The sequence below is a fragment of the Eumetopias jubatus genome, unplaced genomic scaffold, assembly GCF_037043125.1.
Source record: "Eumetopias jubatus isolate StellerSeaLion01/CBP00866 unplaced genomic scaffold, mEumJub1_p1.0 scaffold_3, whole genome shotgun sequence".
NCBI classification, from domain to species: Eukaryota; Metazoa; Chordata; class Mammalia; order Carnivora; family Otariidae; genus Eumetopias; species Eumetopias jubatus.
The window spans coordinates 176482430-176496771 of record NW_028274809.1 but is presented as its reverse complement, the minus strand read 5'-3'; the positions used below and the strand labels follow the sequence as shown (position 1 = coordinate 176496771).

General features: G+C 36.3%; 1 protein-coding gene across 1 annotated transcript in view; it reads right to left on the bottom strand.

Moving 5' to 3' along the window:
• The window catches only part of GPC5 (glypican 5), a 649065-nt gene that overhangs the window by 203698 nt on the left and 431025 nt on the right, over positions 1–14342 (bottom strand). The window contains exon 6 of the mRNA XM_088021980.1: positions 137–257. Within this exon, the coding sequence (XP_087878106.1) occupies positions 137–257 (121 nt within the window). The remainder of the gene's footprint in view (positions 1–136; positions 258–14342) is intronic.

Below are 14342 nucleotides of genomic sequence, written 5' to 3'. Positions count from 1 at the left end.
ATACAAATAATTTATGCCAATACTCACATTTAGGTAGGACCATCGGATAGGATTAATAGATTTATCACATGTAATGGAAAGTGAATACTTATTATTTACCATTGATTATACCAATAAATAGAGTATCAGCACTTACCTGAATAACATGCTTCAGTTTATCAATAATTTGATTTATCACAGGATCAGTTCCTCTGACTTTGACTTCGGGATTTCCAGATTGGGCTTTGATTCCATTTCCAACCACATGCTGAGTATAGCTAACAAAGTGAAAAGTGGAAGATATAGAATTTAGTAATCTGGTCAGAATATTATCTGCCATAACCATTTGAATACACCTGAGCTCAGAATCTTACTCTTTTAAGAGTGTATAACAATGCTTTTTTTCTTGGAACAGGCCCTGGCCTAGCTGCGACATTATTTTAGTAAGATGCTTACCATGGAAATATAAACTATTCTAATGTTTTTCTCTCAAAAGACCCAACCAAAAATTAACTATGTTTTAATACTACTTATCAATATACTAAAGCAAGCTAATATACATCCCACTTTGTTACCAGGCCTTGCTGAATTACACACATGTCTGAATCCATATTATCTGGGTTAATTTAATTCATTGTATACGGTATATAAATGAGTCCCAAAACTGTTTTTTTTTTTACATATTGGACTACAAAAGTCAAAATTATAAACATTATAAATAAACAACTAAAACTGGTAAAATATTTTGCAAGCAGATAAAAACATAATCTTTCACCAACATTTATCTAAACAAGTAAATCATGTTGTATGTAATAGGGTGACTTCATAGGTGGTTAAAGTCATTGCAAATTACTATCTTCCCAAAATGACAATTTAGATTCATCAGTCACAATCCTAGGAATGAAGGAGAGGTTCAGTATGCTATGGGAATAGCTAGAAGGAACGGTATATGCCATGTGAGAGGTTAGGGATAACATGGGTAGTAAACACTGAACATATGGAGAAGTCCATCTGGACTAAGACTCTTGGGGAAAAATTAAAGAAGTTATTGCTTGTGTTAGCCCTTGAAGTATTACGGGAAGAACAGGTCTTAGATGGTATAGTTAATGTAAACTCCAGAGCAAAGGATGACATCCCAGCCAAAGAAACGGCGAAGCCATATGAATAACACACACAGGGAAGAATAGCTAGGTTTCTATTTACAAAGAGTACAAATAGAGAAAAGTAAGAGTTAGGAGGCCATGCCCTGATCATTCCATACTCTCTCCATTTAAGACTCTCCTCTGAGTAATCTGTTTGTTCAAACAGAAGTCATAATAAAGTGGCCTCAGAGAATTTCCAGCAAGCATTTTCATATTATGTTTCTTCTCTCTATTTGAGCAGAGTATCACAGCTATTCACATGAACCCTCTGGACTTTCTACAGCAATGGAAGCCCTTTGAAAAGACGAAAGGAGGTTCCACTGTTGAGAATATAGCCATATACAAGAAGTTTTAATGAATATCCAATTCCTCCCCAAATTTTGCACACCCAATGACTAATTTATACACATGGATCAAACAATTACTAGCTAGATCCTTCTCATTAAATGATGCAACTTTTTTATATTGATAATATCAATTGCATGTGACAAAAATAATGATATTAATAAATCTTTTTTTTAATTTTTAGAACAACCTTGAACCCGCTTCTTAAGGCAGAAATAAAGGGGTATAGAGTTAGGTATTCCAGTATACGTTAGGGATTTGGCAATATATACCAATAACTATTAGTAGAAGGAAATCAATTACACAAATCTATTGATATGTAATAATATCTTTTACTTAAGAGGAATTAAGTAAACTATAAATATTAAGCTTCTCTTAACTCCTCTGGAGCACTATTGTATTTTTCTTCCAAATATTTCAAGCAGATTGCACATGTGGCTCCTTTATTAATGTGTTTATTATTAATAATGATGAATAATATGAATATATAAATGGACAAATCCATGTTTATGATTCAGGCATTGTTTTAGATACTTTCATTGGAGTTTGTCAATTTACCTACATGATAATCATTTGTTGTGGCCATGAGAATGTGCCTATAGACCTAAGTACAACAAGTTTAATTGACTAAGAGCACCTGCTGTTTTGCTCTGAAATCTATTTCTGCACCTGTCCCCAACCAATGACTGTGTTCAGCAGGGATATTAATGCAGAGCCATCACAGGAAGACAGAGGGTTCCTCTGATAGCTAAGTTCGTCTCAGGAATCCCTGAAACCCTTCCTAACCTTTCCTTGGGTTGCACATCATGCTTGATACTTCCACTCAAAATTTCTTACCCCTTCCCTGCACTCTGGGTCATACGTGCTTCATGACTAACAGCTTTTCCAGCCTTACTCAGTTTCCACCCCATTTGCTTGGATAGGCATTTCCCTTAATAAAACCCTCTTGTGTTTAATCCCTTTTTCGCATCTGCTTCTTGGAGAATCCAGATTAATTACATCATATAATATTTATATTATAAGGATTCCCACTCTACAGATTGGGGATCTAGGATCTGAATATGTTCAGTAACTTCCCTAATGCAACATTTTGTTAAGTGTGCAGCAAGGGTATGAATCCAGGGAACATGAGTTCCAAAATATAATCACTCAATAATTATTAATGAAAACTCCTGAAACCAACTAACATAAACTAGAGATACAATTAGTTTTGTGCAAAGTGTTTTTCTTCTTTTTGTAATCCTTTCTTTTTTTCTGTAACTACAGCATTTTCAAATGTTTTACTACTCATAATTAGAAAAGGATGTACTATCTTCTTCAAAAATTGCAATGAACCGTTGTGTATTTCCAGCTAAAGAGGGAAGTTATGCTTGCTGGAGGGGTGAAAAGAAATTAATAAAGTGCAAGCTTGCTATAAGATTTTCCTCTTTCTCTAGAAACACAGACAATGTGAGCAACGGAAATTAGTCTCATCACTTAGGTTTAAATACAGTAAAACCTTACACAATACAGGTTTGAACTCTCCGGGTCTACTTATACGTGGATTTTTTTTTTTCAATAAATACAGTACTATAAATGTATTTTCTCCTTCTAGTTATTTTCTTGATAACATTTTATTTATTTTCTCCAGCTTACTTTATTCTAAGAATATAGTATGTAATACACATAACATACAAAATATGTGCTAATTGACTGTTACCGGTAAGGCTTCTGGTCAGCAGTAGACTATTTGTAGTTTCGGGAGAGTCAAAAGTCATACACTGATTTTTTGACTATGCCCCTAACCCCCACATCCTTCAAGGGTCAGTTGTAAACTATTACTTTGGTTGCATTTTGGTTTATGTACAGACCATGAACTTACTTCCAAGATGCGGGAATGTCATGTCATATTAATCTGAAGAATTTCACATTTTTATTCTTAACTATCACAGTTGATAACACAGATAAATTTTATCACAATTACAACTGATCAAGAATCTCATTCCAAACTAGTGTATTATTCAGGAGTTCAGTATCACTATTCTTACATATTATTTAAATAAGGAAAAACACTGCAGCAGGGCATTTAAAATACTTCAAGTGAAATATAATTTTTAAAAATAAGTTTTTCTTTTCTGTTTTCATAAAGTTAAGAAGAACTACAATGTAACAGTGGTACATACACACCAGAAGAGTTTAAATGAGATAGACAGATGATACCAAGTGTTGGCATGGACTTGGACCTGTTGGAGCCCTCTCTCTTTGTGGATGGATGTGTAAACTGATATAAACCATTATCTGACATGTATACTAAAGCTAACAATCCCATGGTCCTGGGGATATACTCAACAATGTCTACCAAAAGACAGGTATAAGGATGCTCAGGGAAGTATTACTCAAAATAGCCCCAAATTGGACATAACCCCAATGTCCATAAGCATTAAGATGGGAAAATAAACGGGAGTATATTTATATAATAATATACTATACAGCAATGAGAATGAATGAATTATAACTATACATCTTATAAACTAAATGCTGAATGAAAGAAGGTATAGAACATGCACTATGACCCCATCTATAAAAGTTTAACAATAAATCAATGTTCTAAATCACCATAAGTACTACTCTAGGAGATACTGTCTAGAAGGCTGAAGTGGATTTCTGGGGTTCTAGTAGTATGTTCCTTGATTTGGGTGCTGGTTACATGAGAATTCTCATTTTGTGTAAAAAAAAAAGATTGAATTGTACAGTTAAGATTTGAATATTTCATTGTATGCATGTATTTTCAACCCAAATAAAACACATTACTAAACTCCTTCTGCTCTTTTTCTTAATATGTATATAACAGACAACTTTTCATTGAACCAAGTATAAATAAAAGATCCACACTGGTATTTTTAACATGGGCTAAATGGTTTTGTCATCACTAAATGAGTAATTTAGGATCCTGGTTTGATATAAAAACTTACTCCCTGCAGCCTTTACTTTGCATGCAAAATATATGGTTTCTTAATGAAATAAGAATTTTTCTAACAAAGACATTTTGAGTTTCTTATTATGAAATTTTAATAAATCATTAATCACGTTTTCCTTCTAAATGTACAAGTAATGGATAAAACATTTCAAGGATCCCTACAGAGGTTTCTTGACTTGAAAAATTGCTTGCATTTCAACTAGAAGAAGGGAATAAAACACACACCAAAAAAGAGAGGCACATTTTTTGTTAGAGAAGTAATAGACCCACCATCTGTGCTTATTTCTTCTAAGCAGGTCTGGTAATAGATGACAGTGCTTTAATAGGAACACTCACTCCCCAGTTACAACTTGCTTTTCATTAGTATGGGAAAAAGGCAAGCACTGATATATTTACATTCTACAAAGATGTTTTAAAATGATGATTAACAAGATTCCAATTCTCTTTGTGTTCAACATATGAAATATTAAAAAGAAATGCTAATAAATCTATACACAGTATGTCATTAGGAAGTCATTTCTCCTGACTTTACCAACATTTCTTATTGGAAACTCATGTCATGCCCTACTAGTTGATATTAATTTCACTTTATTTAGAATGCAGTAGAATCTGTTTCAGATTCACATCAAAAGTATGGTATTTTGATGCACACTTAGACAATTTCAGATGGAAAAGAAATATCTGGAATCTGACCCTGGAATTCATTACAAAACCCTTGGAGTGGTCTATCTTAGAAGCCTTTGATAACTTCACTGGGACAGGATATAAGAACTTCAAAATTAATACGAAATGAGGAAAACATCTGATCAGAGGCTTTCTCTTTTTTACCATCATCACCATCTTTGTTAGAAGTTAAAGAGTGAGAATGGGGATCACACTGGGGGGGGGGGTGGTGGTAATAGTAGTACTAATAGATGTTTTGTTTGTTTGTTTGCCTATTATTTTTTTGTACGACTTGGCTAGGTGACTGTATATTAAAATTCCTTGAATTTCCAGAGTTTGGGGTCTCCTAAATTCTAGAAGGCAAAACACTGGAGTGTCTTTGGCTCTGGCAAATATGTTGCTATCTTGGGTAAAACAGTCTGGGAAGAACATTATATGTATTCATCAACAAACCTCTTCTTCAACAACAAATTTTCCTTTCAAACCATTTCTGGGCCTCCCTTCCTAGCTCTGGCAGCAAACGGGAAAGTAAGTACGACAGGTATTTCTGTGTGTAAATTTGCCCCAAATATTTGGGTGACACTGGATACCACTACTGAGTGTGGCTCTGTGTACATGCAGCCTCTATATAGCACTTCTCTTCTACAGTGAAGGTCTTAATCTTTGAAATCTCAGAACCAAAAGAAGTCATATGATTGATTTTATGTGCCAGGTTTATGGGAATAAACTTTCATGGTAGGTAAGAGGCTTACAGAGGATTTAAAGAATGGAGACATCTGTAGAATCAATTCAAGATGATTAAACCTTTTGTGATAGCACTATCTACACTTCAATTGTGGAAACTTAAACTATTTTTAAGTTAATCTCCACTATTTGGTTTTATAATTATAGATAAATAATGTCTAAATTTGAGATCTAGGTTTCTGAACTTAAATAATTAAGTCAAAATAAAGAGAAATAATAGAGACCTTATTACAGTGTTTATTATTATTATTTATAGATAACTAATTTCCTGCTGCAGATACTGTATTTGTGATATCTTATGGATAACACTCATTAAGATTATTTTAATAAGGCAAGGTCATTCTTCATTTAGTAGCCAACAGAGAATGTTTAGATCCCTACAATAAATAAAATATGAACACTTTTAGAAAGAGTTAAAAAACAAGACCTCATTAAAGATAGGCTATTAATCAATCTTCACCCTAACTCTTTGACTGGAAAGGCATGTATTGGTGCTTGTCAGTTTAGCCAGGTGAATCACAAGTAAGCTGTTTCAAGATATTTTGTAAGATAAGCAGCTGGGTGAACCTGAAAAATGATATTTCCACATGAAAAACTAGTGACTATAAAAATCAGTGGTGTTTAGGAGGCTCTCATTTCAACAAACGTCGACTACCTAATAAAAATTGCATTAAAAGTAAACTTACCCCTATGTAAAAAAAATAGTACATTCCTTAAATTATTTCCTTTCTCCTAACCCTTCCCTAATCTTACCAAGAAACAATAAATACCTTAAGTATAGCAAAAGCTCTGTTTTTATAGTTTTAAGTTTTTTTGTTTTTTTTTTTAATATTTTATTTATTTGACAGAGAGAGACACAGCGAGAGCAGGAACACAAGCAGGGGGAGTGGGAGAGGGAGAAGCAGGCTTCCCACCGAGCAGGGAGCCCGATGCGGGGCTCGAGCCCAGGACCCTGGGATCATGACCTGAGCCGAAGGCAGGCGCTTAACGACTGAGCCACCCAGGCGCCCCTAGTTTTAAGTTTTTGAATTAAAAATTCAAAGCAGGGGCACCTGGGCGGTTCAGTGGGCTAAGCACCTGACTTTTTTTTTTTTTTAAGATTTTACTTTTTTATTTGAGAGAGAGATCGGGAGAGGGAGAGGGAGAGGGAGACATCAGAGCAGGGGGGAGGGGCAGAGGGAGAAGCAGACTCCCCGCCCAGCAAGGTGCCCAATGAGGGGCTCAATCCCAGGACCCTGAGATCATGACCTGAGCCGAAGACAAACGCTTAAGGACTGAGCCACCCAGGCACCCCAAGCATCTGATTTTGGATCTCAGCTCAGGTCTTGATCTCAGGGTTATGAGTTCAAGCCCCACAATCGGCTCCACACTGGTCATGGAGTCTACTTAAAAAATAAACAAAATAAAATAAATTAAAAATTAAAATTCAAAGCAAATAATAATAATGGTTTATTTTATAACTAATTACTCTCATTTTCTTCAAAGTCACTATCGAATTTAAAATGATCAGTTCTGCGGCGCCTGGGTGGCTTGGTCAGTTAAACGTCTGCCTTTGGGTCAGGTCATGATCTCAGGGTCCTAGGATTCAGCCCCGCATTGGGCTCCTTGCTCAGCGGGAGTCTGCTTCTCCCTCTTCCTTTGCCCCTCCCCACCACTCATGTGCTCAGGCTTGCTCTCTCTCTCTCTCTCTCTCTCTCTCTGCTCTCTCTCTCAAATGAATAAATAAAATCTTTAAAATAAAATAAAATCATCAGTTCTAGCTATCAATTGTACATACTGTTATATGAATTATGAAATGCTATACTAACATCTATTTTCCAAGGCACACATTCAAAATTAAATTCTTCTTAGTAAGATATGGGCTCTCTTTCATGGATTTATGATAATTGATAATTATCATTTTGCACTGATTTTCTGTCTCGCTTCACTATTTGATATCATTATATGAAAGTAAAATATTATTTAAGGGATAACTATTATCTGAATACTAATAAATACTATTTGGATCCAAAAAGCACTCAAAATTATTTGGGGTATAACTTTCATTTAACAACCTTTTATTAGACATTACTAAATCCTAAAGGGTCCCAGCATCTTATACAGTTTTGTTTTAAATGTAACTGACGACCACATTAATTAAATTGCAAATATAAAACTACCAACTGCATCATAAATACTTTACAATTAGGGGCAAGGTACAATAATTCTAAGACTACCAACATACCATCCGAATGAAACTGCTAGGTAATTCTTACCAATAGGTAGCATAATAAAATCAGAGAGAAAGAACCTCTGAATTTCAGAGTGTACTGGTTTCCTAGGGCCACCATCTTCAACCCACTACACAGAGTAATGTAAAGAAATTGGAAGCTACTTGTGTGATAACAAATTTCCCCTTGAACATTAAATAATCAACAGATTTTACATATAAACCTCTGTCCTTGAAGTCATAATCTATTTTCCTCTAGGGAAATTTTATTTACTCTAAAATAATATTTATATTTCACAAACACATCTCTTAATTATAGCTTGGGTTTTCTCATAACTCAGTCGCCCTTAAGGAAAATATTTTGATCAGCTTTAGAAATTTTCAGTCCATAGTATCTAGCACTTCCTGTATTTTAAATGACTTTTATCATACTAGCAAAAGTAAACAATGCTATTGATAATTTCCTGTGTTCTAAATTCATACAAACAGGAAATCTATCTTAAAATGTGATTTGTTCTCCTCTAAAGCAGTGGCCCAACCACCTGCTCTGAATGTCAAAGTTCCCTGAAAGCTACCAAGGGCTAGTTTATTATGAAGGTGTTGACAGCTGATGCTCTGGGGACCCATACAGGCACACAGAATAAATTTTAATCACGCTTAATGCTAATGTTGTAACAAGACTGTGACAATATTCAAATGCAACTAATTTCATTAAATTAGCTATACTCATGAAGCTAAACTTGTTTGAATCTATGTAAATGACTCAAAAGAAATATTTAAGCTCTTCTCTTTTCTCTTTATTTTTCATTGATGCTTAAGAGTGAAAAGATATTTTAACTGAGATCTTTTTGTTTTTGTTTTTTTTGTTTTTTTATTTAGCTCTCGTGTCTTATCACTGTAAGACTGTGAGAGTCCTTAGCAAGTTGCTGAATCTAGCACTCTGCTTTCAAAAAGAAATATACCTATACCAGGAACATAGTACTTGGCATTCATCTCTTGGCCTACAGTCTAATAGATTTGTTGTCTGTCTTTAGTGACAGTAACATAAATTTAAAGCTGGAAAGGACCTTAGAGGTCATCTAGTCCAACTGAACCATGTTTTAAAACAAATGAAGAGGTATGTTTATTTCATCATTTTGCACCTATGTACTGTATATTTCCAGAAAAGCCTTTGAGACAGCTGAAAATAATAAAAGGCACAGACACTATAAAGCAAGGGCACAATGACAGAATAATGAAGGGAGGCAGATGACAATTATATAAGGAGACCTAGGAAAGAGACACTGCACTTCAGCCTAAAACTCAGCCCTAAGCCTCTTGATGGTGAAGGCCAAAGGAAGCTTATAATTCAAATAGGTTTCAATTAGCTAATGAAAGTAGTATCTGCAAATGTCAGCAGCTGGTATCTCTAAACTCTCAAGCACAGCACTGGAGTCTTTAAGGACCAGACAATAAGCAATACAACCACAACTATCTTCAATAGCAATTTCAAAGGCGTCAAAGGTGTTAAGTACACATGATTGTTTTTTATATGAATCTTTGTTAAGAGTTACCTGTGTGATGTTATATTTTAGTTCTGAGTAGGCATTTCTACTGGGACTTGGTTATCTGACTTGGTGAAAACGGTAGCCTTGGAGAACTTAGAAGAGCAGATGGTTAATATTTCCCTGAATTTATTTTTGTTTTTAATTGATATTTTATATCACCACTCACAAAGAACATATTCTCTGGATAATGTATTGAAGCACCATAGACAAAGAATCTCAAGGTCAGAGTGACTTGAGATAAATCACAAAGCAGAGGTCTGGTCTGGAGAACTTCACTGCCTCCACTATATACTTGGCAAATAGGAACAGAACAAGGGATTTACTAACGAACGAATACCAGTGAGAGGAGAAGGGCAGGGGTAATGGGGAGACACATTTTAACCGGATCGACAGTTAAGTTTTTTTAATAGATTCTTTCATCCTACATTTAATGGGATCATTTTCTTTTCTTCTTCCCTCACTTTTGAAAAAAAAAAAAAAAGTGTTTTGTCGTTTTATAAAAGAAATGACTTGGTAGACTTAATTTCCAAAGTTTAAAGCAGGCCCATCATCAATGCTCTAGGAATTGGAGAGTCTTCACATGTGGTCTATGTACTTTTGGATTGGCGGTGGGAGCCTGGCAAGGGAGTCAAAAACTGCATTTTGTAGCTCTTATTATGAACACCTCTCTGTCTGCTCTTACCTTAGGCATGATCAAACAAATCACACAGGAATTAGGAAAAGCCAGGCATAATAATAGGAACTAAAAGGATAAAAATGTTTACTTTATTTATTTTTATTCGTAAGAGCAAAAAACCGTTCTGGGCCCACAGAAGAGATGTGAAGTTTAAAGATGTGTAAATAGCCATTCTTAACAAAAATAATCCTGCGGTAGTTAGTATTTAGAAAGCAATCAGAACTTGCTCATAACACATCAGTTTTAATATCCAGTTTCAATCTCATCTCCAATTCCAACTTGAGGTTCCGTCTAACAATTCCATTTTGTGGTCTGTTGCATCTCAAAATACAAATTGATAGGTTTCAAATCATACTTGTTATGAAAAGCAAGGAGGAGAGGAAGGTGGGGAAATAACTGAGCTTTTTGCCCATACCTCATCTTAACTAGACCATAGCTAAAATCCTGCTATCACAGGGTCCCGAGAAAATGATCCACTTGCATAACAGAATTTAATGTATCCACCTGCATAGAGGAGAAAATTTCTTCTCCAGCTATTTCTTGGCAAACTCAGTTGTGTTGTGCAGAAAAGAGCTAGACTTGGTTCTGCAGACAGAACTGTATGTGCCCGGGGACTTTTAGATTCCTAACAGTTGTGTATACCACAGAAACACACTTGGCGGCCTCAGTATATGAAAAATACACATACACAGAATGTACACTATTTCTCATAGCCTCCAGAGTCCAAATAGAACAGGTATGTCTGGACCAAATGGCTGAGAGATTGCACAGCTTTGGGCAAATGTGGCCAATCTCTCCCTTACTCTCTGTACTTCCTTCTTACCCTTTTTCGGTCACTTACATGACTTCTGCCACACCTCACACGGTTTACCACTCCATCCTCCCTGCCCGAAAAGTTCTATCCTTTTAGACCTTTCCCTCAGTCAGGGGCAGTAAACAGTAAGAATATTTTTGATTAATGATTAAATTAAGGATTTTGAGATCACCCTGGATTATCTGGGTGAGCCCCAAATGCAGTCACCTGTACATCCATAAGTGGCAGCCAGAGGGAGATTTCATTTCTACAGAAGGAAAAGAAGATGACAGACAGCGGGATCACAAGTCAGGGGTCAGAGTGATGCTGCCACAAACCTAGAAACGCCAGGTGGAAGGGGCCAGGGATGGAGTCTCCCTAGAGCCATTAGAGCGAGCTTGGCCTGACAATGTGATTTTGGCCCAGGGATAGGAATTTCAGACTTCTGACCTCCAGAACTATTCAAGAAGACGTTTTTGTGGTTTTAAGTGTCTCAGTGGTAATTTTTTACAACAGTCACAGGAGACTAATACAACCACCAATCAGGGTATCCCTCCTACGTTATTTGCTCTCACTTCACCTAGTGCTTGCTAACACCTAGTTTTCTGGGATGCATGTATCATTACTGTAATTAAATAATCAATTCACAGTGATGTGTTTCAAGTCTGTAACTCCCTTCTCCACGGTAAATTCTTGAGGTCAAGGAGCGTGTCTGTTTTAACCATCCTCTAATTCCTGGGCTTGGCCACGTGTCTGGAATATGAGAACTCACTACATATTTGTTATCTGAATGAATGCATGACAGATACAAAGGTAAACTAAAAAATCACTTTCAGTCCACAGTTTGTCTTTTCCAGAATTGGTCCCTATAAATATGTTGAGTCATGTCTATACATTCCTGAATTTGGTAACAAATGCCATGAATGTGTAAGTTCATTTTAATGCTGATTTGGTCCAACTTCTGGTAGTCTGTCGCGGAGCCCCATCCAAGTTCCCATTAGTGGAGAGAAAAGAAAGAAATTAGGAAAACAGAACAAACAATATAAACAACGCAGAATGCTAAAACTGACACTCAATATGTAGACTCTAAGAACAATTAAGTTAAATCATCCTATCCATGTTTTATTTCATGAGACAGAATTTCCTCCTTATAACAATCATGTAAGATGGTATTTGGCTCCCCATAGCCTACTCCCTGAGTCACCCCTGCAGCATCCCAGAGAGCGTTCCTCTCCTGCCCCAGTCTTGCTTCTTGAGGGGACGGAAACTGGCCACTCCCACATGACTTACAATGCATAGCCTCCTTAAGAGACTGCACAATAAAAGGACAAGATGCATCAGAGGCCTGCCGGGCCCAGGAGTGGGGTTCCCCCAAGAAAAGCCTTGTCGGGGCCCGGAAGGCAGCCGAGCAGCATGGGTGCTGGAAGCAATTGATAACCTGAGCGATCAGAGCTTAATCACATAGGTTTCCCAGCTTCCTTGTCTCCCTCTGCTGCTTCCCACCACCCCTGCCCCAAGCATGAACTCAGCCTCTTTTTCTTTTCCCTTCCCTTCCCCATGTTACACGTTGCTATTTATTAGTACAATGGGATTTGAATGAAGTTTAGGGAACAATGGAGAGAGATTACAATGCAAAACAGGGAACTACCAATAAACAAGTGACGCCCACTGTATCAATAGGCTATTTCAATTTAATGTCCAAATAAAATACAGCCCTCCTTTAGAATCCCTGCCCAGAAAGCAGTAACATGTATAATCTATAAATAGTGCTCATTCTTGCCACAGACCTGTCCCCCACTGTACGTGCACGCTGAGCATGATAACATGTCTGGTACCTTGAACCACGTAAGATAAAATAGGTATCCACTGTAACCTAGTTACGCTATTCCAATAAAGGCTTGCTGGCCACTGAGAGAGAGTGTGTCTATCAATCTGCTCTCCAGTTTAGATCAAAAAGGAGCTCAGCCATCATCTGGAAGGTAAATAAATGAAAAAGGGGCTTTTACTTTTTGATATCATACCCTGATTTTGGACAAACATCACTACCTTCTAAATAAAGTGAGTGGTGAAAATAAACACACACACATATACACAAATAAAAATCATGCTGTAAAAACGGAAAGGGAACATCATGTTCCTATCATGAAGACTCAGGGGCAAAGAGTATCTCTTAAAAAAGATTTGACTATGGAACCAGAAGAAACATTTAGAAAATTGCTTTAAAGTACTTAGACTAGGAAGAATATGTAGAAAGGCAAGTCACTTATGAAACAATGTGGAAGTTATAATGACAAAATGGGAGATGCCTGAGATCAGGAGCCTTAGAGGAAAGATAAATGCAGTAGCAGAATTTCCAACCACAAAGGGATCCAGGGACAAGCAAACTGATACCCTGAACAGTTCAAGTGGTAATTGAATCGGAGCCCGGGGCGGGGGCGGGGCGGAAAGAGATAGAAAACAATGACAGAAAAGATGGTAGGTGGGAATGCCAGAGACTGGGGTTTCAACTCAAAAATAATTTGTTTACCTCAGAAAGAAACAAGAGCCACTCGATCTAAAACAATAACCATGAACTATGAAGACTAAAATGACTAACCAGATTGTAGGGACGGTGGTGGGAAAACAGTGAAGTGTTATCCATATTTAGACAGAAACTAGTCAAACTCCAGAAACTTAAAAAAAAAAAATCCAACTTAAGTATAGACAGTAAAACAACAGGAGTAGCAACGACAACACAATCCTTTTTAAAAATAAATTATGTCAGGCTTGCTTTAGACCTTTCTTTTGCCGCATTAACATACCAGAAGACATGGAGCTTTTAAGAGAATAAGAGTATGACCAAGAATATTACACCCATCAGGTTGTCTTTCTCAAGGTTGAAGGAGAAGTATTCTGTATATAAAAACTGATTTGTTTTTCCAATAATAATTTACTCAAGGACCTATGGGTACATACTGGTGAAAATAGTAAAAACAAAGGCTTCAAAAATTAGGAAGTTGTAAATCCAAAATCCTGAGACAATTGACTCAATTAACTGTAAAGCTAATTTTACATATTTTATAATTGCCACAGTAATATTCTTGAAGTATAATTGCAAGAGAAAATAACATATTGAATTAATATAATTATATTACACATTCCAAGTTACAATACTAGATATTGAGAATTTTTAGGGGCAAAGAGGAGGAAAAGCATTCTACGTCCCTTATCTAACACTGTGAGCTCAAGAGATAGCACAAAAAATTCTTTTAGGCTCTATGCAAGGAATCCAGATTTAGACCACAGGTG